The sequence below is a fragment of the Prionailurus bengalensis genome, chromosome D4 (assembly GCF_016509475.1).
Source record: "Prionailurus bengalensis isolate Pbe53 chromosome D4, Fcat_Pben_1.1_paternal_pri, whole genome shotgun sequence".
In the NCBI taxonomy this organism is placed as follows: domain Eukaryota; kingdom Metazoa; phylum Chordata; class Mammalia; order Carnivora; family Felidae; genus Prionailurus; species Prionailurus bengalensis.
This window is the reverse complement of record NC_057359.1, coordinates 89,461,236-89,487,490: the sequence shown is the minus strand read 5'-3', so window position 1 is coordinate 89,487,490 and position 26,255 is coordinate 89,461,236. Positions and strand designations below refer to the sequence as shown.

The window sequence follows — 26,255 nt, the reverse complement described above, 5'->3', positions numbered from 1 at the left end:
CCTCCATGCTGACGGTGCAGGGCCCGCTTAGGATTCTCTCTCTCTCTCCGCCCCTCCCTTGTTCATGTTCTACCGCAAAATAAATAAACTTAAAATAAGTAAATAACTAAGAATAAAAAGTCCTAGCCACTCGTTCTACCATCAATCTATCACGACAAAAACTAGAGGGACCAGACTACAATGCGGTGATTTTGCAAAAGGCGTCATAAGTAAAATGAGCCCAACGAAATGACCCAGAAAAGGGAAGACCGAAGGGGTCGAGGAGGCTCCGGAAGCCTCACATCCCCCGTCCGGTGCTTCTCCCGAGAGCCCTGATGTGCACTCCAGCACGCACGACCCCGGAGTAAAGGGGTAAGTTGAACCCTGGTGGTTTCCCAAACGTGCTTGGCTAGAGAAGCCCTTCTGGGCACCACACCCACAGAAGCGATCTGTGCAACAAGCGGCGCAGACACACACACTCGGGGGGGGGGGGGGGGGGGGGGACCCCGGCACAGCGGCTGAAACCGCCGGGACTCAGCCGGCCCGCCAGCCACCCGGCCAGCGCACCCTGGCTCCCGTCCCGCACGGCTGTGCCATCCGCAGAACGGAAACCGAATCTGCCCCAGCGAGGCTGCCGGGGCGACAAGGAAATGTGCCTGGCACGGCGGCCGGCACTGATGCGTGCGCCTCCGGCCGCGGTCAAGCCCCGGGGCGCGGTGCCACGAGCAGGGCTGGGGGGCATCCTTACCACTTGGGCCTGCCGTCCTTCCCAACTTCCTCCTCCTCTTCATCATCACTGAACTTCAGTTTCTCGGAGTAGTCCACTTCCTCATGAAGACCTGTAACCGGGGAGGGCCAGGGAGAGCGGGCAAAGCCAAGACTCAGCAGCGCCAAGAGCGCCACACGGGGCGAGGGGTTGGGGGGGGGGGGCTTCCTCCGGTCGGAGCTCGTCCTGACCCAGCTGAGGAGGAGGGCCACCCAGCCAACCGCAACCACCAGACAGACACTGCAGATCAAGTGAGGGACAGCTCCGGCTTCGGGTGACAGCAAGGCGGCCCCGTCAGATTAACCTTCCCACAGAGGACAGTTCTTAAATCTGGACAAAGTATTTTGGAATCATATTGGAAGGTGCGGAAGAGTGAACGAAAGCAAGCAGGCAAAAACCAGACAGGACCCAGATCCATCTGGCAACACAGAGGCTTGGCCAGCATGATTCGTGGGCTGCCGCTTGTGCCCTAGGGCACTCCCCGGCCTGAGCAGCTCAGGGGCAGAAAGTGCCCATCAGCTGGCAAGTGGGCACACACGCTGTGGGAGATCCACACAGGGGAATGGTTACTTTGGCCACAAAAATGAATGCAGACAGGGGCGCCTGGGTGGCTCCGTCAGCCGGGTGACCGACTTCAGCTCAGGTCATGATCTTGTGGTTCGTGAGTTCAAGCCCCGCATCGGGCTCTGTGCTGACAGCGCAGAGCCTGGGGCCTGCTTCCAATTCTGTGTCTCCCTCTCTCTCTGCCCCTCTCCCACTCGTGCTTTGTCTAACTCTCAAAAATAAACAAACATTTAAAAAAAAAAAATGAATGCAGACACACCCCCTCAACACGACAAACCTTGAAAAACAAGCTCAGTGAGAGAAGCCAGACGTGAAAGGCCACATTCTATACTGGTGCTTCCATTTATACGAAATGTCCAGAATAAGCAAAACCACAGAGATAGAAAGTAGCTCAGTGGTTGCCAGAGGCTGTGTGCGGGGCTGGGGGGTAAGTGAGAGTGACGGTTAATGATACAACACTTCTTTTGTGGCTGAGGAGAATGTTCTCGAACTGGACAGTGGAAATGGTTGCACAAACTTGTCAATATACTAAAGATCAATGGGTACATGTTACGGTATATGAAATTCGTTATATGCACCGTATCTTAGTAAAGAGGCAAAAAGTCCAATCAATTACAAAGCAGATTTAATGAAAAAGCAAGGGCAACTATATGCTGTCTAGATCATCCGTTGAAATACAACCACAAATGGGTTGAAAGGAAAAGGATTAAAGAAAAAAGACACACCGTTTACACAGTAACACCAGAGCAGTAGTAACACAGGACAAGACAGACTCCAAGAAGCACTTCCAATGATAAAGGACATCTGCAAACAATACCAAGGGTCAATGTGTCAACTCCTAAAAATTATAAATGTGCATATGCCTAACAATAGCTTTGAAATCAATGAAGCAGAAACTGATAGAATTAAAGGGAGAAACAGATAAATCCACAGTCACAGTGGAGAATTTAATGCTTCATTGTCTGAGAGGATCATACAAAAACATCAGTAACTATGTAAGGTCTAAAAGACACATTCCACAACCTTGATAGTGACTAAATTTGAGATTTACAGAATGTAATAATCAACAACCGTAGAATACGCACTCTTTTCAAACGCACTTGGAATATTCATGAAGAAAGATCATGTTCTGATCATAAAACAAGTCTCAGTAAGCTGAAAAGAACTGAAATCATACAGTGCATGCTCTCTGACTATAATGGAATTAAATTAGAAATCTAGAGAGCCCCAATAATTAAAATGAACAGATAAAATGAAATAGAAACAATCCAACAACGGAGAAGATGAAAGCCCAAAATTGCCTTTTAGTAAAAGATTAATAAAACCAATAAGCCCTTGGCATAAGTAAGAAAAAGAAGAATACAGATTACCCAATTAATGAGAAAGAAAGAAGTCCATCACTACAGAGCTTACAGACATCAGAAAGAAAAGGAATTGCTATCAACTTTATACCAATAAATTCAATCACAAAGAACAAATAAATCCCTTGAAAAACACAACTTACCAATATTGACACAAAACAACAAAGGGAATCTGAGCAGCCCCATTAACTACTCACAGAAATTAAATTATCACAAATGTCACCACGAAGAAAATACCAGCGCCAGGTTATTTCACTGGTGAATTCTATCAAGCATTTATGGGAGAAATAATGCCAAACTTACAGAAACTCTTTCAGAAAGTAGAGAAGGAACATTTTCCAACTCATCTTATGAGCCCAACAAAGAAATTTAAAAAAAAAAGAAAATTATAGACCAATATCCACCATGGACATGGAGGCCAAGAACCTTAATAAAATATCAGCACATTGAATCTAGGTATACAAAAAGGTGTAGCTTAGTCTAGGAATGCCAGGTTGGTTTAGCATTAAAAAAATCAGTTGGTGCAGGGCACCTGGGTGGCTCAGTAGGTTGAGCATCTAACTCTTGATTTCGGCTCAGGTCATGATCCCAGGGTCGTGGGACTGAGCCCAGCATCAGACTCAATGCTGAACAGGGAGCCTGCTTGGAATATTCTCTTTTTTTTTTCCTCTCTCTCTCTCTCTCTCTCCTCTTCTCTTCCCTGCTCATGTACATAAAAGGAAGGAAGGAAGGAAGGAAGGAAGGAAGGAAGGAAGGAAGGAAGGAAGGAGAAAGAAAGAAAGAAAGAAAGAAAGAAAGAAAGAAAGAAAGAAAGAAAGAAAGAAAGAAAGAAGAAAGAAAAATATCCACCAGATTACCAAAATAAAGGAGAAAAACCTTATAATCACAGCACAGGAAAATTTATTTCACAAAATTCAATACCCATTCGTGATTTAGAAAACATTCAGCAAGCCAGAAATAGAAGGAAACCCTCAATCTGATAAAGAACACCCAAACCCTACAGCTGACATCAGATTTAATGGTGAAACACTACACGCTTTCTCCACAAGATCAGGAACAAAGAACTTGAAACAACCCTGTCCTGGAAGTACCACACAGCATTTAGGCAAGAAATAAAAGGTAGGGGGCGCCTGGGTGGCTCAGTCGGTTAAGCTGAGGCTCAGGTCATGATCTCACAGTTCGTGGGTTCGAGCCCCACGTCAGGCTCTGTGCTGACAGCTCGGAGCCTGGAGCCTGCTTCGCATTCTGTCTCCCTCTCTCTCTCTGCCCCTTTCCCACTCTCTTTCTCAAAAACAAACATTAAAAAAAAAAAAAAAAAGGAAAAAAGAAATAAAAGGCATATAATCTGAAAAAGAAACATAAAACCATCCCTATTTATAGACAACATGATGGTTTATGTAGAAAATTCTAAGAAATAGGGGTGTCTGGGTGGCTCAGTTGGTTAAGCATGCAAGTCTTGATTTCAGTTCAGGTCATGGGAACTAGAGCCCCACGTGGGCTCCACACTGAGTGTGGAGGCTGCTTGGGATTCTCTCCCTCCCTCTCCTCCTTCCCCCCTTGTGTGGTGTGTGCACTCTCTCGCTCTTTCCCTCTTAAAAAAAAAAAAAAAAAAAAAATCTTAGAAATTCTAAGAAATCAACAGAAACTAGTAAAACTAAAGAGCGTATTCAGCAAAGTGCCTACAACAGGGTCCACACACAAAAATCAACTGTATTATCTACAGGAACACCAAACATAAGAAATAAATTTACACTTAAAAAAAAAAAAAATCAATGCCATTTACAGCAGCATCCAAACAACATCAACTACTTAGGAATAAACTCAACAGAAGATGTTCAAGACCTCCAACACTGAAAACTGAAACAGAACTGAAGAAAGTCAGAGATTCACCCAAGTTCCTGGATAGGAGATCCAAGGTATCATCTATCCAGAAATACATTCGACGCTGTCCTACCCAAAATGCCTCTAGGCTTTTTGTAAATACTGACAGGCTGATCCTAAATTTATATGGGAATGAAAAGACCTTACAGTCAAATAACATGAAAGGGAACAAGGCCAGAAAGCTTACGCTACCTGAACTTTAAGACTTACTATAGAGCGACAGTGTGGTGGTGGCATGAATGAATCAATACATCCAGGACACAAACAGCATCCAGAAATAGATCCACACTTATCTGGTCAATTGATTTTTGGCAGGTGCCAAAGCAATTCAATAGGCAGAGGAAAGTTCTCCCAACAAATGGTGCGGAACCGGATATCCCGCCGGATTAAAACGAGCCTCAACTCCATCTTATGTACAAGAATTAATTCCACGTAAATCACAGACCCCAAAACAAGGGTTGAAAACTATAGAAAATAAGGGAATATCTTTGCTGTCAGGGAGAGACGAAGATTTTCAGATAGGACGCAAAAGAAACCATAGAAAACACAAACTTACAAATTAACCTTCATCAAAATAAAAAAAACTGCTCATCAAAACAGTGCTAAAAAAAATGAACCAACAAGACAAGCAATGGGGGAAATATTTGTAAAAAGTTAAGTGACCAAGGACTCGTATCCATGACTTACTTGTAACCTACCGCTCAAAGAAACGAGAAAATCTACCAGTTGCCAAATAACACAAGAAAACTTATTCATCAGCATTAGTCATCAGCAAAATGCAAATGAAACGCACAATGAGACACCACTACACACCCACCAGAAGGGCTAAAATTAAAAAGACTAATCACGTGGAAGCGTCGTGAGGATACAGGGGACCCGCGTTCCCCACAGCCACCGTGGAGAAAGGTTTAGGTGGGTCTCATGGGCCCGATCACACACCTTCCCTCCGACCTAACAATTCACTCCTGGGTACTGACTGAATGAACGTACTATTCGATAGGAACTCCCCTCAGGAGAGGGGAGGCCCTGGGGTGGGAGCGGGGAGTTGGGGGGGGACGTCGGGGGGGGGGGGGAGGGGGGACATTCAGCACACATGTATCCGTTTGTCAAAACTGCATCATTAAAATGGGCACCTGTCGATGGAATTCACATGTACGTGAACGCAAATAAAAACGATTTTAAGAGAAAATCATCAGGTTGGCGGACGGGGCACGGTAGTTGTTGAAGCTAGGTGATGGGAAGCTGGGGGCTCATTACCCCATTTACAGTTCTGTTTAACGTTCCCATTCCAAAAAGTCTTTTTGGCAAGTTAACAAAATCTCCCATGGATCTGAGATCAAGACCAAAGGCCAACAGGAGTCAGTGCTCAGAGAGGAAGTCACCACTGGCGAGGTGGCTGGCTGAGGGACACACACCTTGCTGCCGGGGGGCCTTCAGCCCTGGAAAGCAGAGGCGACCCCGACCCTGAAAGCCCCACAACCCACCTGCCCAACCGTCGTCGGCGTCGGCGTCCAGGTCGTCCAGGCCCTTCAGGTTTTCCGCGTTGATGATCGTGGGCCGCGGCGCCCGTCCCACCAGCTGCCTCAGCGGGCGGATGGGCCGAGTCGTTCCCAGCCTGCTTTCTTTTCTGATGAGGGTGAGAAGAGTAAAGATCTGGCCTCGTGTCAAGTGCACAGATGGAAGCAAAAGCCAATACTTTTCCAAAAATATGTCCCACATTGCAAAGGTTCATGGTTGCATTTAATATTTAAATCCTCTCCTTTAAGGGAAAAAAAGAAAAAAAAAAAACCTTCTAACGGGGGCGCCTGGGGGGGGGGGGTCAGTCGGTTAAGCGTCCGACTCTTGGTTTCGGGTCAGGTCATGATCTCTTGGTTTTGCGGGTTTGAGCCCCACGGCAGGCTCTGCGCTGGCAGTGCGGAGCCTGCTCGGGATTCCGTCTCCCTCTTTCTCTACCCCTCCCCCACTCGCATGGTCTCGGTCTCTCAAAATAAATGAAGAAACTTAAAAAAGTTAAAAGAAACTAATAATGAAAAGATAAAAGAAACCTATGCCGAACAAATACGTCCCAGAGAGTATCGCCTCATTCCACAGTTTTATACACTCGGCACTAATGCCCAGCGTAGCAGCCACAAACACATGCCAAAACTTCCAACTCTGTCAAGAACTTGCGATCATAATACAACCTCGTCTAGCTCCAGATCCCAGCCACCCCACACACCCTGGAGCTCTGAGTTGGTTTTCAGAGTCTCCAGGAGACAAGACACCTTCGCACATGAGCCCACGATGTTGTGCAATACAACCACCGGGGGCAATTTCTACACACGGGACTATTAATGGTAAAGTAGCCTTACCCATCTTGGTCATTCATCTGGAACTGTCTAAAAGGGACACGGGGCTCAAGACGGAGCTGGGGGAGGGGGAAAGGTCCTCGTTCCACGGTACCCTGGTTCTCTGATGACTGTGGCGAACACATCTGAAACATAACATCAATGAACAGGATTTTCTGGTAATGGCTCAAATTCTAAGTTCCCCTTGCATTCGAATTTGTTTGGGAAAAATAGAAAATGGGAAAAAGAGACAGGCAAGTCTTGGAACTTCCCAGTTAATCCTACCACCATCTCCCCCATCTGTTTCCTGCCGTCAGTAAGTGAACCTGGGGACTTGTGGTGTCCGGGGCAATGCCTGCCTCTCCTTTTTCTAAAGAACCAAGGCTGAAACAGTATCTACATCACCAGGGAAAGAAGCCGAAGACCCTTAAGATCTGAAAAGGGGGAGAGCAAACGCAGAAGTAACGGACACTTCCAAGGCAGGGTATATCGGGGCAAAGACACTGGGAGGGGGAACCGAGGTGGATATTCAACCACTTAGAGTAGGTTCTGCCTTCGCAAGCAATCCGACTCCATGGGAAAAAAAAAATATGCACACTCTGAAAACTTACAAAAGCAGGAAGCATGTCATGGTATGTAGGTGGGTGGTATACATTTCCCATGAACTGTGAAGCCCCTTTGCGGACAGGCTGAGCCGGGCGGAGAGAGGGGTCCTTAGAATCGCTGGTACATGCCGAGGAGGGGGCTCCGTCTCCCGCACTCGAGTTCCTGCTGCCCAGCTCAGTCGGGGAGGCGCTCAGAGACGTGGCAGAAATTATGTTTCGCCCACCGCCCTCCCTCCAGCTTGTCACATCTGGAAATCGAAAGGGGGCAAAAGGGGAAAGGAAAGAGGAGGGGGGGAGGAGGGATTGTATGAGGGTCTGAAGGTCAAGGGACCCCCTCATTCACCAAAAACAAAAGCCCCAAAAGTGCAGAGTTGAGTCAAGTGGTCGAATCTGTCACGGAAGGTGGAGGACGGACACCTGGCCAATGAGCATGAACTTGCTGCGGGAAGTCGGGCGTAAAGAGAAACACAAAATAAGGTCCACTCACAGAGAAGGCAGGTAGAAGCAAGACGTGGTCTTCATGGGTGAATATAAACCACAGATCGACCACCCACAGATCGACCACCCCAAAGAAATCAGGACAGCCCGGATGAAACAGCGTTGGGCCATTTCTCCCACGATCACTGACCCGTCAGGAGCAGCACTGGCCTTTACGTTAAAACTGGACCAGGTCCTATGGTACCTGGCTAGGGGAGCGTGCAATTGTTGACCTCAGAGCTGTGAGTCTGAGCCCCACTCTGGGTGTAGAGATTACTTAAAAATGAAATCTTTAAAACTGGAGTAAGTCCTGACATGTTTCAACTCTGATTCAAGGTGACATCTCTAGTCAGACAGACTCCCCAGGTCATAAGAAGCAGAGCCCCTCTCCCTCCAAGTGGGGGCATGAAAGGGTCTGGGGCCCTACCCACCAGGCCTTCACCTGACTTGGTCCTGCTCCAGCCCATAGGGCTCTCCTGCAGGTCACAGATTAAAACCTTCCCACCTATCGACCTTTCTAAGATGACGTTTCCCACTGCCAAACATAGCAAGATGTGGGGGAATTACAGGCCACTGAGAAATCAGATAAGCCTGCCCCTTCTCAGTCAACGTATGGCTAGGAGGTGAAACACGAAGCCCCTGAGTACTTGACCCTCAAGAGAAAGAGACACAGCACAGGAGCCACAAAATCAGGGCCAGCTCCCGGCAATATGACCGCCTTGAGTGTGACCTTGGGCAAGCCCTATGGCCACTGCTCTGGCTACTCCTGCTTCTTCTCCTTCTCCTCAAATGAAGAGATGGAACTGATCCCAGAAGCCTCTGCTAGGTCTAAATTTCTGTGGTCCTACAAAGCAGGTCATCTTAAACCCAGAAAGCTATACAGTTCTCGGCCTGAGAATTTGGTTACCTATTTGGAGCAGACAAAATAACCCACCACAGGCCCCTGAAAAGGTAGCATGCTCGTTAAGGAGCCACCTAGTGATCATTGCCTTTATAGGGTGTCCGTTCTACCTCTAACCCCGGGATACCCTGGGGATTAATCAGGACAGGCAGACAAAAGTCCCTCCATTTCAAGACCTGATCAAGCCCTCCCCTCCCCCCCATCCCAAACAAACAAAATACATAAGAGCTATTTCACAATCCTTGCTTAGAACAGAAGGAAAAATCTCATTCCTCAAAAAACCTTAACCTCTAACCGCTCAAGGCCACTAAAAAGAAAATCCGACCTGCAAGTACTGCTATATAATCCTGCCAACTCCTTGGCTAGACCCCAGGTGAGGGAACTGTGGAGACAAATCCTAGACTGGCTACCAAACAATCCCCAAGGGAACATGTTAAAAAACAGAGATTCTCGGGGCACGTGGGCAGCTCAGTTGGTTAAGTGTCCAACTCTTGATTTCAGCTCGGGTCATGATCTCACAGTTCATGGGTTCAAGCCCCTGCAATGGGTCTCTGTGCTGACTGATAGTGCAGAGCCCTCCCTCTCTCTCTGCCCCTCCCCCAGGGATGAGCTCACTCCCTCTCTCTCTCTCTCTCTCTCAAAATAAATAAACTTAAAAAAAAAAACACACACAGAAGAGATTCTAATTTGGCTGAGGATGGAGGAGGGCTGGAAATCAGACTTTTTAACAAACTCCCCAAAGGACCCTGACAGGACTCCGCTAGGTTTAGGAACCACTGGCTTAGAAAACAAGCTCCTGGCTCGGGGACAGAGTTAACGCGCCCTCAGTCTGTCTTTGCCAGGACCACCTGAGCAGAGCAGAACTCACGTCTGATGACAGCTGGGGAAGCAGACAGGCCTGGCCCAACCCAAAGGACAAGAGAGGAATGACCTCCGGCCCAGCCTAGGGGGCAAGTCCCACCGAGGCAGAGAGCAGACAAAGGGTCAGTAGCCATGCTTTCCAGGCAGGGAGCCTGGGCCCCGGGAGCTCGGCTTGCCGAGGACACGTATGCTTCTAACAGGCAGAGAGGCAGGGAGATGAGGGGGAGCCCCGCTGTCCCCACGGGGGCCCGGACAGGGACTGCAGCTCACTCACTCTGAGGGCGGAGGCTTGGTCCTGGCCCATACGACAGATCTAAGACGCCCCTTTCTTTGCCAGCCTTGTCCTGCCCTCCAGCTGCTTTCAGCGTCGGAAATTCCTCGGGAGAGAAGGATAACAGTCGGCTTGAGCCCCTTAAACCTGCCAAGAAAACCAGAAAGACTCAGTTAGGGAGCAAGTGAGATGGGCATCGACAGTTCTCTGCTTCAGCCGCTCCACGGGCCGGAAGCCACACTGCCCTGGCGTGAGCTCCTGTTAAGCGCCCCATCTGTGCTGGCATCTTGTGCTGGCAGGGTGGCACTGGAGACCCCATGTGACAAGGAGAGGCCAGACGCAGGCTACACCAGGCCGTAGCAGCTAACCTGCAGGAGCAAGGGAGAGGACAGCACAGCCGCTCCAGCTCGGATCCTTCACGCTGCCGGAAGAAGGCAGTAAGGCCCTCCTGGCGGCCCCGGGGGACACACAAGCACAGTCTTCAGGGAAATCAGCCCAGGGAGGTCAACTGCTTTTGTGCGGAGGTAATGCCAACAGAAAGGTCTGCACCCTCGTTCCACTCTCATGAGCACCGGCCAGCTTACACCTGCCATCTTGGGATCGATTCCCTCCTTTGCTGTCCCATCCGTTCCCCAACGCCACAGGCCCCTGAGAAGAAGCCCTGCTTTATCTCTGCAGGAGCCCCCCCCCCCCCCCCCAGCACTTAACACTGGGGACCTCTGATCTATTTTGGACCAACAGATAACAACAAAAGGTGCATTCTATGGTCCAGAGTGGGATTTGGTGCTTTTATCTGGACCAAATGCCCAGCACCATCTAAACTTAACACGACAGTAACAGCACATGGCCCATGTCTAACTGAGAAATGTCTCGTTCCCTAGGCGATAAAACCAAACTCTCCCCCCTCTTCCCCACCACTGTTTCACGGACCCATGAACTACAGCAGACTTTGCAGAAAGCAGCAGCTGGGATTGGTGCAGACGCACAAGGCATAACATCCCTATTTAGCAAAAAGTCCCAGGGTCAAATACACCCGCCAGGGTGACACAATCTCCCGGTGTCACGAAGGAGCTCCACTACTCTGCGAAGGGGGACTTGGACCCAGGTTAAAAAATCCTTGGCGAGGTTGAAATGTGAAAGTCATGCCTTAAACACACGCAGATCTGGAGCTTGAAAACAAACACTCAGTACTTTTATCTACCTCAGCAGTCACGAAGGTCTTACTCTATCCATGAATTAAACTTCCCTTCCACAGACCAGAAGGACAAAGAACCCAAAATCTCAAGCCAAAGCAGCAGCATTCCTAAGGTTTTCAGTGCTCTACAACGTTCACCACCAATGCCGTGTGCTATGTGATCTCAGCCGTGAGAATCTGAGGCTGGAATGTCAGGGGCTTCTTCTAAGGTCCCAGATGGAACCATCCCCCTGGCCTCCACCCGCACCAGTCAGGCCGCCCGCCCCGCCCTGGTCTGACCCAGCTGCAACAGGCCCAAACACCACTCTCCGTGCAGTGGTCTATCGACGCAGGAAGAGCCCTTCTGAACTGCAGAGTCTGAACATGTGTGTGGGCAACACCACCAAGTGCCCACCGCCCTGAAGGCACCACAGACTCGTGACGGCAGCACAGGACGGGGAACCGGGGGCTGCTCCCACCTCAGCCCCGGCAGAGGCCTAGGATGCATCTGTCCCTCCTCCGGGGCTCCTGGGCCCTGTTGCCTCCCAGATGAGCAATCACACATTTACAGAAGGTGCTGCTGTGTTTTAGAATTCTTTTCTAGATCACTTATTTTTCATAAGAAACACAATCACATGGTTCAAAAGTAAGAAGCATAGAAAAGTACAAACAGACGACTCCCTCCTGCCTGCGTGCCCACCTGCCTACTTCTGACACCCTGAGAAAACAGGAGGCTTGGCTTCCCCCCCCTCCCTCTCAGGCTTCCTTCCGGAGACTTTTTTTTTTTTTTTTTGATGGCACGTACATTTTCTATAAGTACACTTTCCCTCGTCCCAATTTTTTTTTCATGAATAGTAACATACTCTACATATTATTCTGAACTTTTTTTTTCATTTAAGAATATATCCTAGAGATCTTGCCAGATCCGTGGAAAACTACTTTTTTTTTTCCCTAGAGGCAAGTAGTATTTCTTTTTTTTTTTTTTTTTTTAATTTTTTTTTTCAACGTTTATTTATTTTGGGGACAGAGAGAGACCGAGCATGAACGGGGGAGGGGCAGAGAGAGAGGGAGACACAGAATCGGAAGCAGGCTCCAGGCTCCGAGCCGTCAGCCCAGAGCCTGACGCGGGGCTCGAACTCCCGGACCGCGAGATCGTGACCTGGCTGAGGTCGGACGCTTAACCGACTGCGCCACCCAGGCGCCCCAAGTAGTATTTCTTTAAAGCACCAACATTTAATGGACATTTCAAGTGACTGTTTCCCATCTTTCCCTACCACAATCTTGCAATGAGTATCTTTTGAATATACGCCATTTCTCACAGTGGCAAGCATCATTTCTGGGGTGATCTTCCTCCACGTGGAAACGCTAGGTCAAAGGGTGCGCACGTTAGTATTCTGATAGCACCAAGCTGCCCGCCAAGGGGCTGTACCAATTCACTCTAGTATTTCTTTGTATTATTTTTTTTAATGTTTGTTTTCTTTTGAGAGAGAGAGAGAGAGAGAGAGGGGGAGGGAGAGAGAGAGAGAGAGAGAGAGAGAGACACACACACAGGGGGGCAGGGGCCGAGAGAGAGGGAGACATAGAATCTGAAGCAGGCTCCGGGCTCTGAGCTGTCAGCACAGAGCCCGACACAGGGCTCAAACCCACGAACCGTGAGATCATGATCTGAGCCGAAGTCAGACGCTTAACTGACTGAGCCACCCAGGTGCCCCTACTCTAGTATTTTTTTAATACTCTCTCTGCAGGTTTTATTTTTTATTTTCTTTTTAATTTTAATGTCTATTTTTGAGAGAGACAGAGTGCGAGTGGGGGAGGGGCAGAGAGCGAGGGAGACACAGAATCCGAAGCAGGCTCCAGGCTTCGAGCTGTCCGCACAGAGCCCGACGTGGGGCTCAAACTCATGAACCGCGAGATCATGACCTGAGCCAAAGTCGGACACCTAACTAGCGGAGTCACCCAGGCACCCCTCTGCAGTTCTTTTTAAATAAAAATGAATGCATGTGATTTACTTTAAAAAATCCTAACCCACAGAGTAAAAGCTGTAGAAAGCAAAGACCACTGTTAACACAGTCTAGTGAGCATTCTCTGTAAAAAGCCTCTTTAAAGACCTAATTTTAGGGGACTGAAATGCTGGTCGCCGCTCCCCTTGCCCCCCGCCCCCACTTATCTTGCCCCCTCCACCTCACCCCACGGACTGGAGAAACCGTAAAGCTCCCTCCTGCCCTTAGCCCCTCCACAGGAGCCGGAGTCTGACGTCAGTGGGCACACTGACTGACGTGTTGGGGACAGAGCCTCCAACCACACAGGACTCCCGCCCAGAAGGGGCACATGCTGGGTAGGAGCAGAGGGTTTAGGGCAGGCAGGATGTTCGCTGTTTCTCTACAGGAGCTACAGAAGGCAGCTGGCAAAGCCTTGGCCGCCAGGGGCACGCAGAAGGCCGAGGGCACCGAGGTGGGGAGGCCGGTGGGGGGAGGGTGGTGGGAGGAAGAGCAAGCGTGGCCCGCCACTCCCACCTGCAGCCCTCTCCTTCCCGTTCGGGGGCATCGCCCAGTTTGGTCCGTACAACATGCTAGAAACATTCGAGCTATCAGTGGTGGCTGGGGGGTGGGGAGTGGAGCAGTCTGGCCGCACTCTCTGCCCAGGTGGGCCCTCCCCTCTGCTCTGGGCCTGGCTGGGAAGCCCTCTCACCATCTCCCCCTCCTGCTCCTCCCCGCCATCTCCCCTCTGCACAGCTGCCGAGGCTGAGGTCCTGCGGGCAACACCTCTGACACTTCCCGTGTCGGGCGCGACATAAACGGTACCAAGGACCGTGTGAGCCGTGAATGCTCTGGTGTCACCAACCGAAGAGCAAGCAGCCCAACTCCCAGGGCCTGGCTTATTTAGAAACCCAGGCCCGAAGCTCGCCCCACACCACACCACACCACCTCCTTGCAGGCCCCAGGGAGAGGAAGTAGGCACATGTCAGCCACACCGCTGAGCAGGCAGCAAGGGCACCAACCACACGGCGGAGTCCAAGAGCAGCAGGGCCAGCGCCCAGCCTCCCCACAGCCCCCAGGGGGGATGTCAGGAGTAATAACGTTCAGTGAAACCAGGGAGCGGACGGGCCTGGCAGACGCAGCGCCCCCACCCCCGGGGGCAGAGGTAAGGCTCCTCAGGGTAGCAGCTCACTCGGGTGAGAGATCCCACGGCTTTGGCCAAGGGCTGCCTAGACCCGGGCAGAACCGTCCGGAAAAGGCACTCCTCCCTCCGTCCCACCCACCCAGCCCAACGCCACCCGACCACACTTACCACCTTCGTGTCCTGCTGGCTTTCCATTCAGCTGTGCCCATGACTTTGGTCCACCTGGCACTGAATTTGTGTTCTGAAAGAAGGAAGGAAATGAAACAAAGCCAGCCCGGTCGGCCTGCTTTCTACCCAGCTCCCCACCCGGGCACGGCAGCCTGGGCCCACGGCGCGGGGGGCGGGGGCAGCTCCCACGGCTGGTTCCACAGCCCAGCCAGGACTCCAACCCACGTCTGCTTCGTGGGACACTCCAGAACACTGGCAGCTACGAGGCCTTGCTCCAGAGATAAAGACCAGACCCCAATTCTAACACGTGTCTCAAAACCCGTGTGTCACTGCGAACCGAGGAGCATCGGCACGGGAGGCTGGCGTGTCTGATCTTCCGCTGGAAGGGCCACCGCACCGCTCTCCATAATTACTGTCGTTCTCCGAGGCACAACTACTCAAGTGAGAGGCCTCCCTCCTCCGCTAATCCACACTTGCCTGGCTCGCACACAAGCCGACGAGTTGAGCGTGCTGAAAACTCACTGCAGGCGAGGCTTTGTGCTGGGCACACCCTGCCTGAGCGAATCCTCCCACACCCTGGGAAGGTTCTAGTCCTATCCCAGCGGAGGCTCAGAAAGGAGCGACCGGGCCCAGCCCAGAGGGCAGGACCAGGACTTGGCCCCACTCTGCCTGTGTCCCAAGCCCCGGGAGTCCCCAACCACTGAGCCCATCTGCCCCTCCCGACGACATTCAACCAACGGCCTTCCCCTCCAACTGAAGGTGCAAACATACAAAACAAAGCTGGGGCAGCACTTCCTGAGTCAGACCTCACGTTAAATAATCACCCTTTCTCAGCACCCCCGCCTCCAGTACCACCAAGCTCAGGGCAGACGGCAGCGTCTCTCACCTTCCACGTGGAGCCGGCCAGGCGTAACAATCCATTTACCGATCAGGAGTTGCCCTCAGCGCCCTGGGGTAGCCACAGGCCCCCCCGCACACACGCGCACAGACCACAGAAGGGATGTGCCCGCAACGTCACAGGGCAGTGCCACCGGGGCTGCCAGGTCCCCAGGAGGCACAGGGGCACCGCCTGTCCCACAGCCTCCCACTCAGCGTCCGCAGGCCGCACGAGGATGCCCCTGCCCTCGCCCACCAGAGGCACTGACCGGTTAGAGAAGGGCTCCCGGGGCCGAGGAGGGGTTACTAACGTTGCCATTAGAAGGCTGCCGTGCCTGAGGCGAGGCTTTAGGGGCTGGGAAACGCTGGGGGTCCCGTTCCCACCACGGCGGGAAGGGCTGCGCTCTGGACGGAGCGAGCGGCGTGCCAGCCCCAGGACAGGGCTCTGACCTCCAGCCGTTTGCTGACAGATGCTGGGACCACACCAGGCCCCAGCCTAGACCCCGCCGTGCTTGGGTACGGCCACATAACAGACACCCTTCGGGCGGCTCTGAAGGGGAGTCGGACATCCAGCCAGGGCCGTCAAACCGAGGCTCTCCGATCTCTGAGCTGCCGATCCCAGGAGACAGATCCAGACTCGACTCTCTGTGCTCTGACTGCGTGACGGCACCCATGGATGCAGGCCAATGAATACAGAGTTCCGCATGAATGTGGACCTCTCTTTCCTTTCCCTTTAGTTCCAAAGGCACAATTCAGTGTTGGGTGGGGGAGGGTGCCGTTCTGGCAGACCCATACACTGTCCCCCGTGGTTGGGCGGCACCCCAGACCTTCTGCTGCCCAGGGCACAGTACAGAACAAGAGCACACCATTCAGGTTGTCTTCCAGAGAGCTGCCAAATGCTAGGTACCCGTCCACGCGCCTTGTGGTTTTCTACAGGATTAGGAGACCTCTCATCCAGATTTCTAACTACCAGCTAAGTACACCCTCCTGCTGGCCGCGAAACCCAGACGGACTTGGAGGGGCTGAATATATTACAAGCCCCGGCTCGGTTAAATCCTAACTTCCTGCTTAGGAAAACACTTTATTTATTTACCTATTTTAAGACTTTATTTTTCAAGCAATCGCTATACCAAACGTGGGACTCAAACTCACAACCCTGAGATCAAGAGTTGCGTGCTCTACTGACTGAGCCAGCCGAGGCCCCCCCAGGGAAAACACTTTAAATGCATCCACAAATAAAGGGTCACAGATCAGTATTTCCCAAGTGTGTTCTGAGGGACAGTAGTCTCTAAAGTCAGTCAGTTAGAAAGATTTCCCAGGACAAATGAGTTGGGGGATGCTGTCCCCACTGTGTCTTTACAGAGTCACAGCACACGTCAGCACGTTAAAGACACTGATGAGAAGTGTGACAGTAAAGGAGCATGCTTCATTTTTTCAACTTACCTGACCCCAAACGTTCCCGTGGCCTAACCAGTCCCCACGGCGCACATTCAGGGGACCCTGACCTAGCGTATAGCTGGCCCCAGCGACCGTGCCTCCAGGTAAGTCACCAGGAAGCAAATTAGGTGTCCGTAGTCCGTTCTGCACCTGGGGTCTTTCTCCAAGAGCCGCGCGTTCAGGCACCTCCCGGGACCCAGGACAACCTCCCACGCTCGTTTTCCGCAGCCACCCGCCAGGCTCACCCCTGGAAGGAGCAGGTCACGTGGCACCTACCTCCTGGCTGCTCGACTGTGTCGGCTTCTGTAAGCTGGAGACAGGCCTCTGCAAACCCGGCTGCGGCAGCGACTCCGGCGGCTGAGAGCCCGTCGCACTGGAACTGGACAAGGCAGGGGGCGCAGGGGTCAGATGGGCACGCGCGGTCCCCTCCGCGCTTCCCACAGCGGCGGCTGCTCGGTGGCCCAGGGGCAGCACAGAACCTCTCCAGCAGACTCTGACGCCTCAGAGCCCACAAGAAGCCAGGCCCCATCCGAGGCCTGCCCGCTGACGTCTGCCGGGCAGGACGGTCCTCGGCCCCCTGGCAGGGCTTTCCTGCAAAGGCTAGAGGTTCCCTACAAACAGGTGCTGCAGGGGCTGCCAACAGGGAAACTGAGTCAGCACAGCGAAGGGGCTCTGAGCCCCTCGCTCTTGACCAAGAGCTCATGGCTGTACAGGGGACTGATTGCTTCGCGACGTGATTTTTTTCTTCTCCTGGCTTATAGAAGAAATACATGCCCATAGTGAAAATAAATGTATAAATATAGAGAACACAGGATTTGTCACGATCTCATCCTCCAGAGAGAGATGCCAAGCAGATTTTTCTATATATATATATATATATATATGTGTGTGTGTCTGTGTGTGTGTGTACATATATATATGAACATAGTATTTTTTTTTTAACACCACACATACAATTCGTAACCTGTTTCCTACTTACTGTATCGAACACGTTTTTAGGACAACGCCTGGATCTACCTTTTTGTTCTAGTGACACAGTGTAGCTGGCTAGATAGGCCCTAACTTAACAATCCCCATCTTTTTTTCTCGTTACCGGCGCACTTTTTATACATAACTTGGCACCCTTTTGTGTAGGTAGCCCAGTAGCCTAAGTTCTTAGAAACAGGACTGCTGGATCAAAAGAGGTTTTGAAGCTTAACAGATATTGCCCAAGCGTGCTCCCCAGAAGGCGGGGCGAGTCGAGACACAGTCCCCAAACAAAAAGGGGCTCCGCGGAAGACGTCTGCTCACCCAGAGCCTTCCAGCCCACTCCCTCATCCCGATGGGACCCAAGGAGGGCAGCAGTCTACTCCGCCAGTCGCCCAACGCCAGGGGCTCCCCCGTAAGCTGAAGCCAAATGCTCCACACACAGGCTTCCAGGGTTTATGCGATCCAAGGAACTCACCGGGCAGGATTCCTATGTAATGAAGGCCACTCATCTCTTACTTCACCTCCTACCCACAACAGAAGCTTCCAGCGAGTGTTGCTGTTGTGTTCTCCAAACCTCAGCACGGAGTCCCAGCAGCTGTGGCCCTCACTCTGTCACCTCCCTGACACTCCAAAGGAGGACGTGGCCCCGGGGCAACAGAGGACCGGCGCCTGGGGTCCACGGCCTTGTCCAGTGTTCTGTTTCTACCTCTTCCCTGGCTGGCATGCTTCAGCGCGACCGGCCCCACGAAAGCCACCTCATCCCTCCCGTGCCCGTGTCGGTGGGAGCCGATACAAGGAGGAAGCGATGCCTCGTCCTCTCTCTGGAACTTCCCGCAGCAGCGGCATCGCAACACTCGTGCTGGAATGTACGATGTCCGTTTCATCAGAGAACCTGTAGCATCTACCGTGTGAACTCTAGAATGACAGCGGTGGTAGCGGCACCTGCCCGCGCGTCCTCTGCCAGGTTCTGTGCCAGGTGCGTGACTCGCGCTGCCCGGTCTATTTCTTACAAGCACCAGGCAAGGCAGTAGTCCTACCGCACAGAAGGACGCCGGAGCGCACCGATCACGCAATTCTCCGAGTTCCACAAAGCTAGCAGTATAGGTAGCCTGGCTGACTCTGAAAGTCGGGCCACACCCCCGGCCCAGTATGACCCCTAAACAAATCGTGAGAGAAGTTTTAAAAACAGCTTTTCAGACCCTACTTTGGTTACTGCTACCCTATGCTCATCCGAACGAGTTACGTGCTCACTCTCTACATCCTGTGTGAAGCAACCGCGCGAAGTTTTACAGAAGCTACCGCGGCCGTTCCCGGTGAGAGCAAAGGACACTGGCTGGCAGGCTGCACCCTGGGTCGTTTACTCTCTGGATCCCGAGAGATCCAGGCAGCCAGGGCACAAGAGATCGAGGGCAGGAAGACGCACGGGACCGAGTTTTGTTCTCATCCCCCGACGGGCAGACCCCAGCATCAGGGTCCCATTCCTCTCTGGTCCCTTCCCAGTGCAAAGCCCAAATCCTCTCCCCTGGCTGGCGCCCAGAAGACTTGCAGTGGAAGGGGAGGGACACGGACTTGGGCAGGAGGGAACGGCCCAGGTTACGTGCCCGGGGCAGAGCTGGCACCGGCCACACTACGCGGCAGCAGCCACGACATCCACTCCGTTGCCGTGATGGGGATTTCTGTGCCAGACCCTGGGCCTCCGAAGGCTCCCGGAGGTGGTGTGCTGGCAGAGGGGTGAGCCTACAGAGGCTGCACACCCGCCCCCAATAATGAGGATTCTGGGTTGCCACCCTTCATAACTGGGTCTGTTTGGAGCAACTAACCGCAGCAGTCCGTGTGGGACGCCGCTGACCCCGCACTTAGAAGTCGGCCCCCTCAACCCGGAGCCCAGCACACAGGATGCCCCAGAATGGAGCGTTCAAGCACCCGCTCTGGCCACAGTGGCCCTTACTGGCTCAGGCACTGGCTCTGAGGCATTGCATAAGCCCCTCTGGGGGGAGGAGGTCCTTCCTAATAAGGCACAGGGGACACTGGTCACTGGGGACAAGGCGGCCCACAGAGGCAAGGCTGCATCAGCTCCAGAAGCCAGGAAAAGCGAAGGCAGGGAGGAAGAACCAACCAAGCAGGGGGAGTCCGAGCAAAGGCAGCCTCCCTCCTCTGGGGTCACCCGGTTCTCCAGCTCTGCCTTCTGCAGAAGGAAAGGGAGCTGCCGGGCTCCGTGAGGCCCCGGCTCGCCACCCACACCCGCCCCCTCGGCTCCCACCTCTTTGGGTCTTGCTGATCCTGCTTGTTTGCCCATCCCGTTCCGTCCTTGGGAACTATAACGATGTTGGGGTCGTTTCCTCTGTTTTCAGACTTCAAGCTTGGCAGGTTTGCAGGTGGCGGCATACGCCGGGCTGTGGCAACTTTCCCGAGACTCTGTAAGCCATGTCGAGGAATAACTGTAGGGAGAGAGGGGTGGGGGCAGGGGAGGAGCTTCAGAAGCTCTCGCAAGCTCTAAGCGACGACGACAGACGGCCAAACCACCACCAAGGGTGGCCCCGTGCCAACAGACCAAATGGCCTGGTAGCTGCTTTCGCCACTTTACGAGCCCTTCACCGAGGCCTCAGACACTTGGGAGCTGCTGAGGTCTTCAGAGGCTTCCACTTTACTAGCGGGCAGGAGCGGGCATGGGGAGTTTATGACGGGGCGGGGAGCCGGGCCCAGAAACCTCCGGCCCACACGGTAACCACCTCTCCGCAAGTTGAGACTGCTCCGGCCTCCCTGGCAGGACCCAAGGGCCAGCCTCCACCTAGCCCCGGGGCCGGGCCCGAGGCTCAGCAGGGCCCTTGACATCCACAAAATCCTCCCGGGGTATGGACAAAAGGTCCAGAACGTCAGAACCCCGAAGCCTAAAACTGGTTGCTCTGATGCAAAGTCAGTTCCATTCTACCTCACAGGGGAAGAACTATCTGTGGCCAACGAGGTAAGATGGTTAAGGAAACAATCCCACTGTGGCAGAGATGGGGTATTCCTGCTCGAAATCGGACATCGAACAGGAGCAGGGGGTGACTGCACGTCCCCAGAACTGCCTGGTGACCACTCCGTGCCCCGAAGACCATCTGACCAGGCAGGGACCCTGGATCCTCACAGTTCAGGACCTGGAGTTTCTCACGGAAGGGAAAGCATAAAGAACTGGCCTCCGGCCCGGTTCTTACCTGAGGATCTGACCGCGTCTACTGATTTTCCTTTATACTTATCAAACAGGCTGAGAGTCGAATACTTGCTTTTCCCATCCTTGCCCTTGGTTATTTGCCCCAAACGATCGGACATTGCGATGAAATGTCATCTAGTAAGGAAATTTTTCTCGGCACCGCTCCCGATCTGCCTTTGAAATGTAAGAGAGGAAAAAAAAAAAAAAAAGAAAAAAGAGTGTTAATCCGCCAAAGGCCCTGAGCCAGGGGGCTGAATCCTTCAGGGATCATGGATCTCCTCGACGACCTGAAGAAAGCCCTGGATTCTGTCCCCAGAAAAACACCCTCACCGTGCACAGGCTGTTTCGCCCACATTTAAAGAGCGTTTCATTGTAGGTACCTTCCCCAACCCAAGTTCAGAAGTCTTACTCTGTCTGAACTGACCAGAGTCTACTGCTCACCAGTGACACAGAAACGTAAACTTTCCCACACAGAGTCCTCCGGCCAAGTCAAGGACCGCTCTTCAAGATGGAAAAACAAATCCTCACCACTGTATCGACCTAACGTGAAAACTAAGGCAGAGCGGGGAGGTACGCAACCTGCTTGTGGAAGGCTGTTCATTTCAAGGATGAGCAAAACCAAATCAACGGGAAGCCACCAAAATCAGTAAGTCTTCAGGAACAGCTGTGTTTCAAACTAAAGAACCAGCCTCCAGAGAAAAAACACCTGCGAGGGGAACAGAAGCGGGGTTCTCTGGGGCGCAGGCGTAGAAGAGGAAGCAAGGACTTCCCAGGGAGAGGCCACTTGGGGAGCCGTAGCGATGACACCGCCCCCTCCACTCCGAAAATCTTGAGGGGATGACCAAGAAAGAAGCCCCTTCCCCCTGCCGCTTTCTGACTTCCTACGTGCTTCACCGAGTCTATTAGCCGTTAAAGCATTAATTCACTCACTCATGCATTCACTCAAACACCTAGTGTGTGCCTGCGGAGGGCGGGCGAGTGCCACATGGCAGGCACTGGGGACTCAGGGCCACAGGTTCTAAAACTTGATCATGATAAACTCGGAGAAGTGCCCACCACTTCCCGTTGGAATTAATGGATGGGAAGAAAGCTAAACCATCTACTCAGGCATAGTGCTGATGTCTTTAGTGACAAAATGGAGGGAACCGTAAAAACATCCACTGGTAATAAAAAGACCTTGGTGGCCGCAGCAGTACGCTTTGCCGTCTTACACTATGCCGAAGCCACGCAGGCCAGAGGGAACCCGTGCAGTGTGCTGGCAAAGTGTTCTGCACCCCCAGAGATGACTCTAAGATAGAACCCTATATATTATGATCCAAGACTTTGTATAAAGCGCAAGGGGCAAAGAGGCAAAGATCAATTATAAACCGAGGCCAAGAAAAGCGAACCAGGGGACAGTGACATCACACGGAGCCTGGTGCCACGCCAAGTGTGAACCAAGCCGGTTCTGACACAAAGCCGGGAACATCCACCCTTTCATTCAAGAAATCCTGACAGTGAAAGAGATGTGTAGGAGAATCAGCCTCCATGAAGAAACCAACCAGAAACGCTCGAAAGCGCTCACAGCTCCCAAGTTTCCACGTTACACGCCAGCAACCCTCCCCCAACGCGCCTGCCTCGTGTGCCAGGAGCAGAGTGACCAGGAATGGAAACTGGCCAAACGTGTCCAATTTCTGATTTTGGTGCCCAGGGGTTCCATAACATACCCCTTTCTTTAAATTTCCCTCCCCGGAGCTGGCTCCAGGGAGTTTCTGCCCTGCCAGGCCCCAAAGTCCCAGCTAGGAACAACATCCCTCCCCCACGCTCAGGGCAGGGACTAGATTTCATTTTCATCAGACTAAGTGGCATTTAACAGGCTATCAAATGTAAGTCAACTTGAAATTCTCTATTAAGATCAGAAGAGATCTAACTTCTAGACACTTCTATCAAATCAAAAGATCATGCAGATAAAAATACAAAACACCACACCCACACACCCCACACTACTAACGAGCCCTGGAAACTTCCAGGGTGGGCGGTGATGGCAACATGTGGAGCCTGCGTCACAGAGCTTACAGTCCCAGTCCCCAAGGGGTGGCAAACACTGGTCAGCGACCGGCCAATGGCCTGTCTGTCATAAAGCCCTCAAGCTAAGAATGATTTTTTAAATCCGTTTTCACCTTTGTTTAAAAAAACAAAGAATGTGTGATACCCCCATGTGGCGACAGGTAAGAAAACTTTGCTGACCCTGAGCCTAAAAGAAAAAGCCTTGAGCAAGCACTTTGAAAAGTCTCCAGGAGGGAGGGGCGCCTGGGTGGTTCATTCAGTTAAGCGTCCAGACTCTTGGCTCAGGTCGTGATCTCACGGCACAGGTTCGTTAGTTCTGGTTCGTTAGTTCGTTTCCAGTTCTAGTTCTAGTTCTAGCCCTGCATCGGAGGCTGCTTGGGATTCTCTCTCTCCTTCTCGCTCTGCCCTCCCCTACTCGCTCTCTCTCACAATAAATAAATAAACTTAAAAAAAAAAAGTCTCCAGGAGGGAAACAGATGGGAGTGGGGAGAGCACCAGGGAAGAGGCCCTACTGCTCAGCCAGGAGACCGGGCAGGGCTCAGCACAAGGGGGAGGGGCCCAGGCAGGGCAAATTATTCCCTGGACTGTGAACTGGGCCCTTAGGGACTTGTCTGCTTAGTACTTTTTACAAACTTGTGTAGCATGCTGCATAACCAAGAAGTTCACATCCTAACTCCCGGACCTGTGACTTCCTTACCTTAGCAGCGAGAAAGGGATTCTGCAGATATGATTCACGTAAGGATCTCAAGATGGGGATATTATCCTGGATTATGTGGATAGGGCCACTGTAATCACAAGGTCCCTAGGACATGGAGCAGGAGGGCCAGAGTCAGAAAGGCGTGGCATCCGGAGCTAAGGCTGGGGGGGCGCGCTCTTCGAGGATCAGTGGGGCCACTGCAGAGAGGTGCAGGAGCCCCTAGGAGCTGGAGAAAGCAAGAAAACGATTCTCCCGTGGAGCCTCCAGAGGGAACCAGCCCAGCCCACACCTTGACTGTATGCAGCCCAGTAAGATTCACCTGAGACTTCTGACCTCCAGAACTGTAAGAGGATAGGTCTGTGTTGTTCTAAGTCACTGGATTTACAGTAACCGGTTACAACAGAGAATACACTCATTAATAGGCTTTTACTAGGCACTGCCTTGTGCCTAGCACTGGGCTGGGCCTGGGATGCAGCAGACAGCAGGCTGGGCCCTCCCCTCCCCATGTCCAGCCCGCAGAGACGACGGGACCACCCACAGTCACACAGCTAATCAATAAGGAACCTGTTTCAGAATTTTTCACTTGGGCACAGTGATGAAAACTGCTCCTCTCTGCCACCCCTGACCACGGCTTTCACCTGACCCGTGAACCTACACACAGTGCTGAATAAAACCAGCGTGAATAAAGCCCCCTTCCTGGCCACATGCCTTGTGGGACTACACATTTAGCACTGTTAAACTTACGTAACTACAGAGTCCTTTACTAAATTAAAAACCAAACTGACAAAGAGAAGAAAAAATTATCGACCAGCCTATCCAATTCCCACATGAAACCTTAATGGGCTTGATTTTGACACATCGAAGGTCTTTCAATTATGAGACCTGGCGGAAAATACTTGTTTCCACAGATAGTGATCAAAAGTCCTCTTCAAATCTGTCAGTCCAAACTCCTGCCAGTTCATGAATACAAACAGGTCTTTCTTGGATTGATTCCGCACTGCCTGGGCCCACGGGCAGAGGTCAGAGTGAACACAGGTGGCTCTCTTGGGCCTTCCTGGGGACAACACACTTCTGAGAACTAACCTGTCCGCACCCCCACCCCCAGGAAGCACTGGGAGACCGGAAGCCTGACCGCACCCTGACTCCTGGCACCCCTGGGAAAAATGAAAGAAAAACCCCGGGCCAAGGGGATCCACTCTCCCGGGAACTGAGAATTCTGTCCGTCCGTTAGCTGGCCCGCAGCTGTTGCCTGAGGCCCTCCCAAGAAATCCAACCATTCAGCAAATAGCTGAGTCCCTACTGCGCTGGGACCCCTTGCAAACGGGGCTTCAGAAACGCCAGCACAAGCACGGGCTGAACTAACGCCCACATTCAACCTGCGCGCGCAGTTTTTTGGTGCCCCCCCCCTCCTGCTTTCTCACCCAAGCTCTGCACCTGCGGGCCACGTTAGTGGCCTCTCTTGCCCTCAGCCTCCCTGTCCACAGAACGGAGGGGCCACAGCAAGATTTCACAAGTGGCAGCCGGTTCTAAAAATCAAACACGCCAGTGTGAAAAACCCACAGCCACAGCATTTAGGAATGACTCCCGGTCAAGGTGGCCGTCTCTTGCCACACACGTGCTACTGCATTCTATCTTCGGACCTAACCTGGGATGCTGCCGGGCAGTGCCACCGAGTCACCGTTGCTATGGAGACAGCACCTGTCGGGGAGGGGCCGGATACCTCTCATTCTAACGCTGGGGAAGACCGTACAGACGCAGGGTCTCCCGGCCCCCGTTTTCCCTTTAGAACTGGGGTCACCGAGTTACTGACAGTCCGAAGAATATGCAGCAGAGGCCTAGGAGGCCCACAAAGCATTACCTATTTACCGTCTGGCCTTCAGATTACAGACACCAGCCTGACAGCATACCAAGTTCCTTTCATTAGGCCAGATTTCACTGGACACAAATCTAAAACACAAATATAGTCACTCGGGTATCATTGCCATACTTGGGGCCCAGCCCAGCCCCACACCCAACTGGCTACTCTGCCTGCCCTTTGGTTTTCATAAACCTCAGGCCGAGAGCATTAACTGTTAATAGGAGTTTGAACGGCTTACAGGTATCTGCTGAGTTGCTACCCACCAACACACACACATACACACACAACATGCTTGACTGGCCTCATCAGATGGCAGAAAAGTGCAGGCAAATATCTGGCTGTGAATCATGAGGCCGGTCAAGGCGAGAGAACGTCGTTCTCGGCGGATCAGAAGCATGTTCATTCAAGCCTGACTCACGCCCGGATCCGTGGGACAAGAACTGACTGAGACGCACCAGGTCCTTCCAGATGGGCATGACCACGCTTGGCTTGTAGCCACCGCTTTCTCTCCCTTTTGTAGGTAACAGAATTAATTTTCTTTCTCCAAATAAAACCTAACTTGGACCCTCCGTATTACATACACAACAGCCAGGGATGCCCTGACAGGAGGGGTCCGGCCTACACCCCACCCCCTACACTGTAACCCACTCTTTCCCACAGCAGCCACTCCGAGACACCAGGGAGGCACGCCGCAGGGTCCTGGAGCATTTTGAAAATGGCTGGCCTA

At 52.3% G+C, this 26,255-nt stretch overlaps 1 protein-coding gene across 12 annotated transcripts in view; it reads right to left on the bottom strand.

Annotated features, from left to right (window-relative positions):
• Positions 1–26,255, bottom strand: part of PRRC2B (proline rich coiled-coil 2B) — an 89,207-nt gene that overhangs the window by 39,653 nt on the left and 23,299 nt on the right. For 11 of the 12 annotated variants that reach the window (XM_043567156.1, XM_043567163.1, XM_043567159.1 and 8 more), the window contains exons 2-10: positions 20,932–21,101; positions 19,998–20,175; positions 17,045–17,147; positions 14,456–14,528; positions 9,997–10,140; positions 7,490–7,731; positions 6,903–7,024; positions 6,036–6,178; positions 728–818 (exon numbers count right to left, since the gene is read on the bottom strand). In XM_043567156.1, the coding sequence (XP_043423091.1) occupies positions 728–818; positions 6,036–6,178; positions 6,903–7,024; positions 7,490–7,731; positions 9,997–10,140; positions 14,456–14,528; positions 17,045–17,147; positions 19,998–20,175; positions 20,932–21,046 (1,211 nt within the window). In that variant the 5' untranslated portion in view covers positions 21,047–21,101. The remainder of the gene's footprint in view (positions 1–727; positions 819–6,035; positions 6,179–6,902; positions 7,025–7,489; positions 7,732–9,996; positions 10,141–14,455; positions 14,529–17,044; positions 17,148–19,997; positions 20,176–20,931; positions 21,102–26,255) is intronic. The other variant, XM_043567157.1, reaches the window with a different exon arrangement.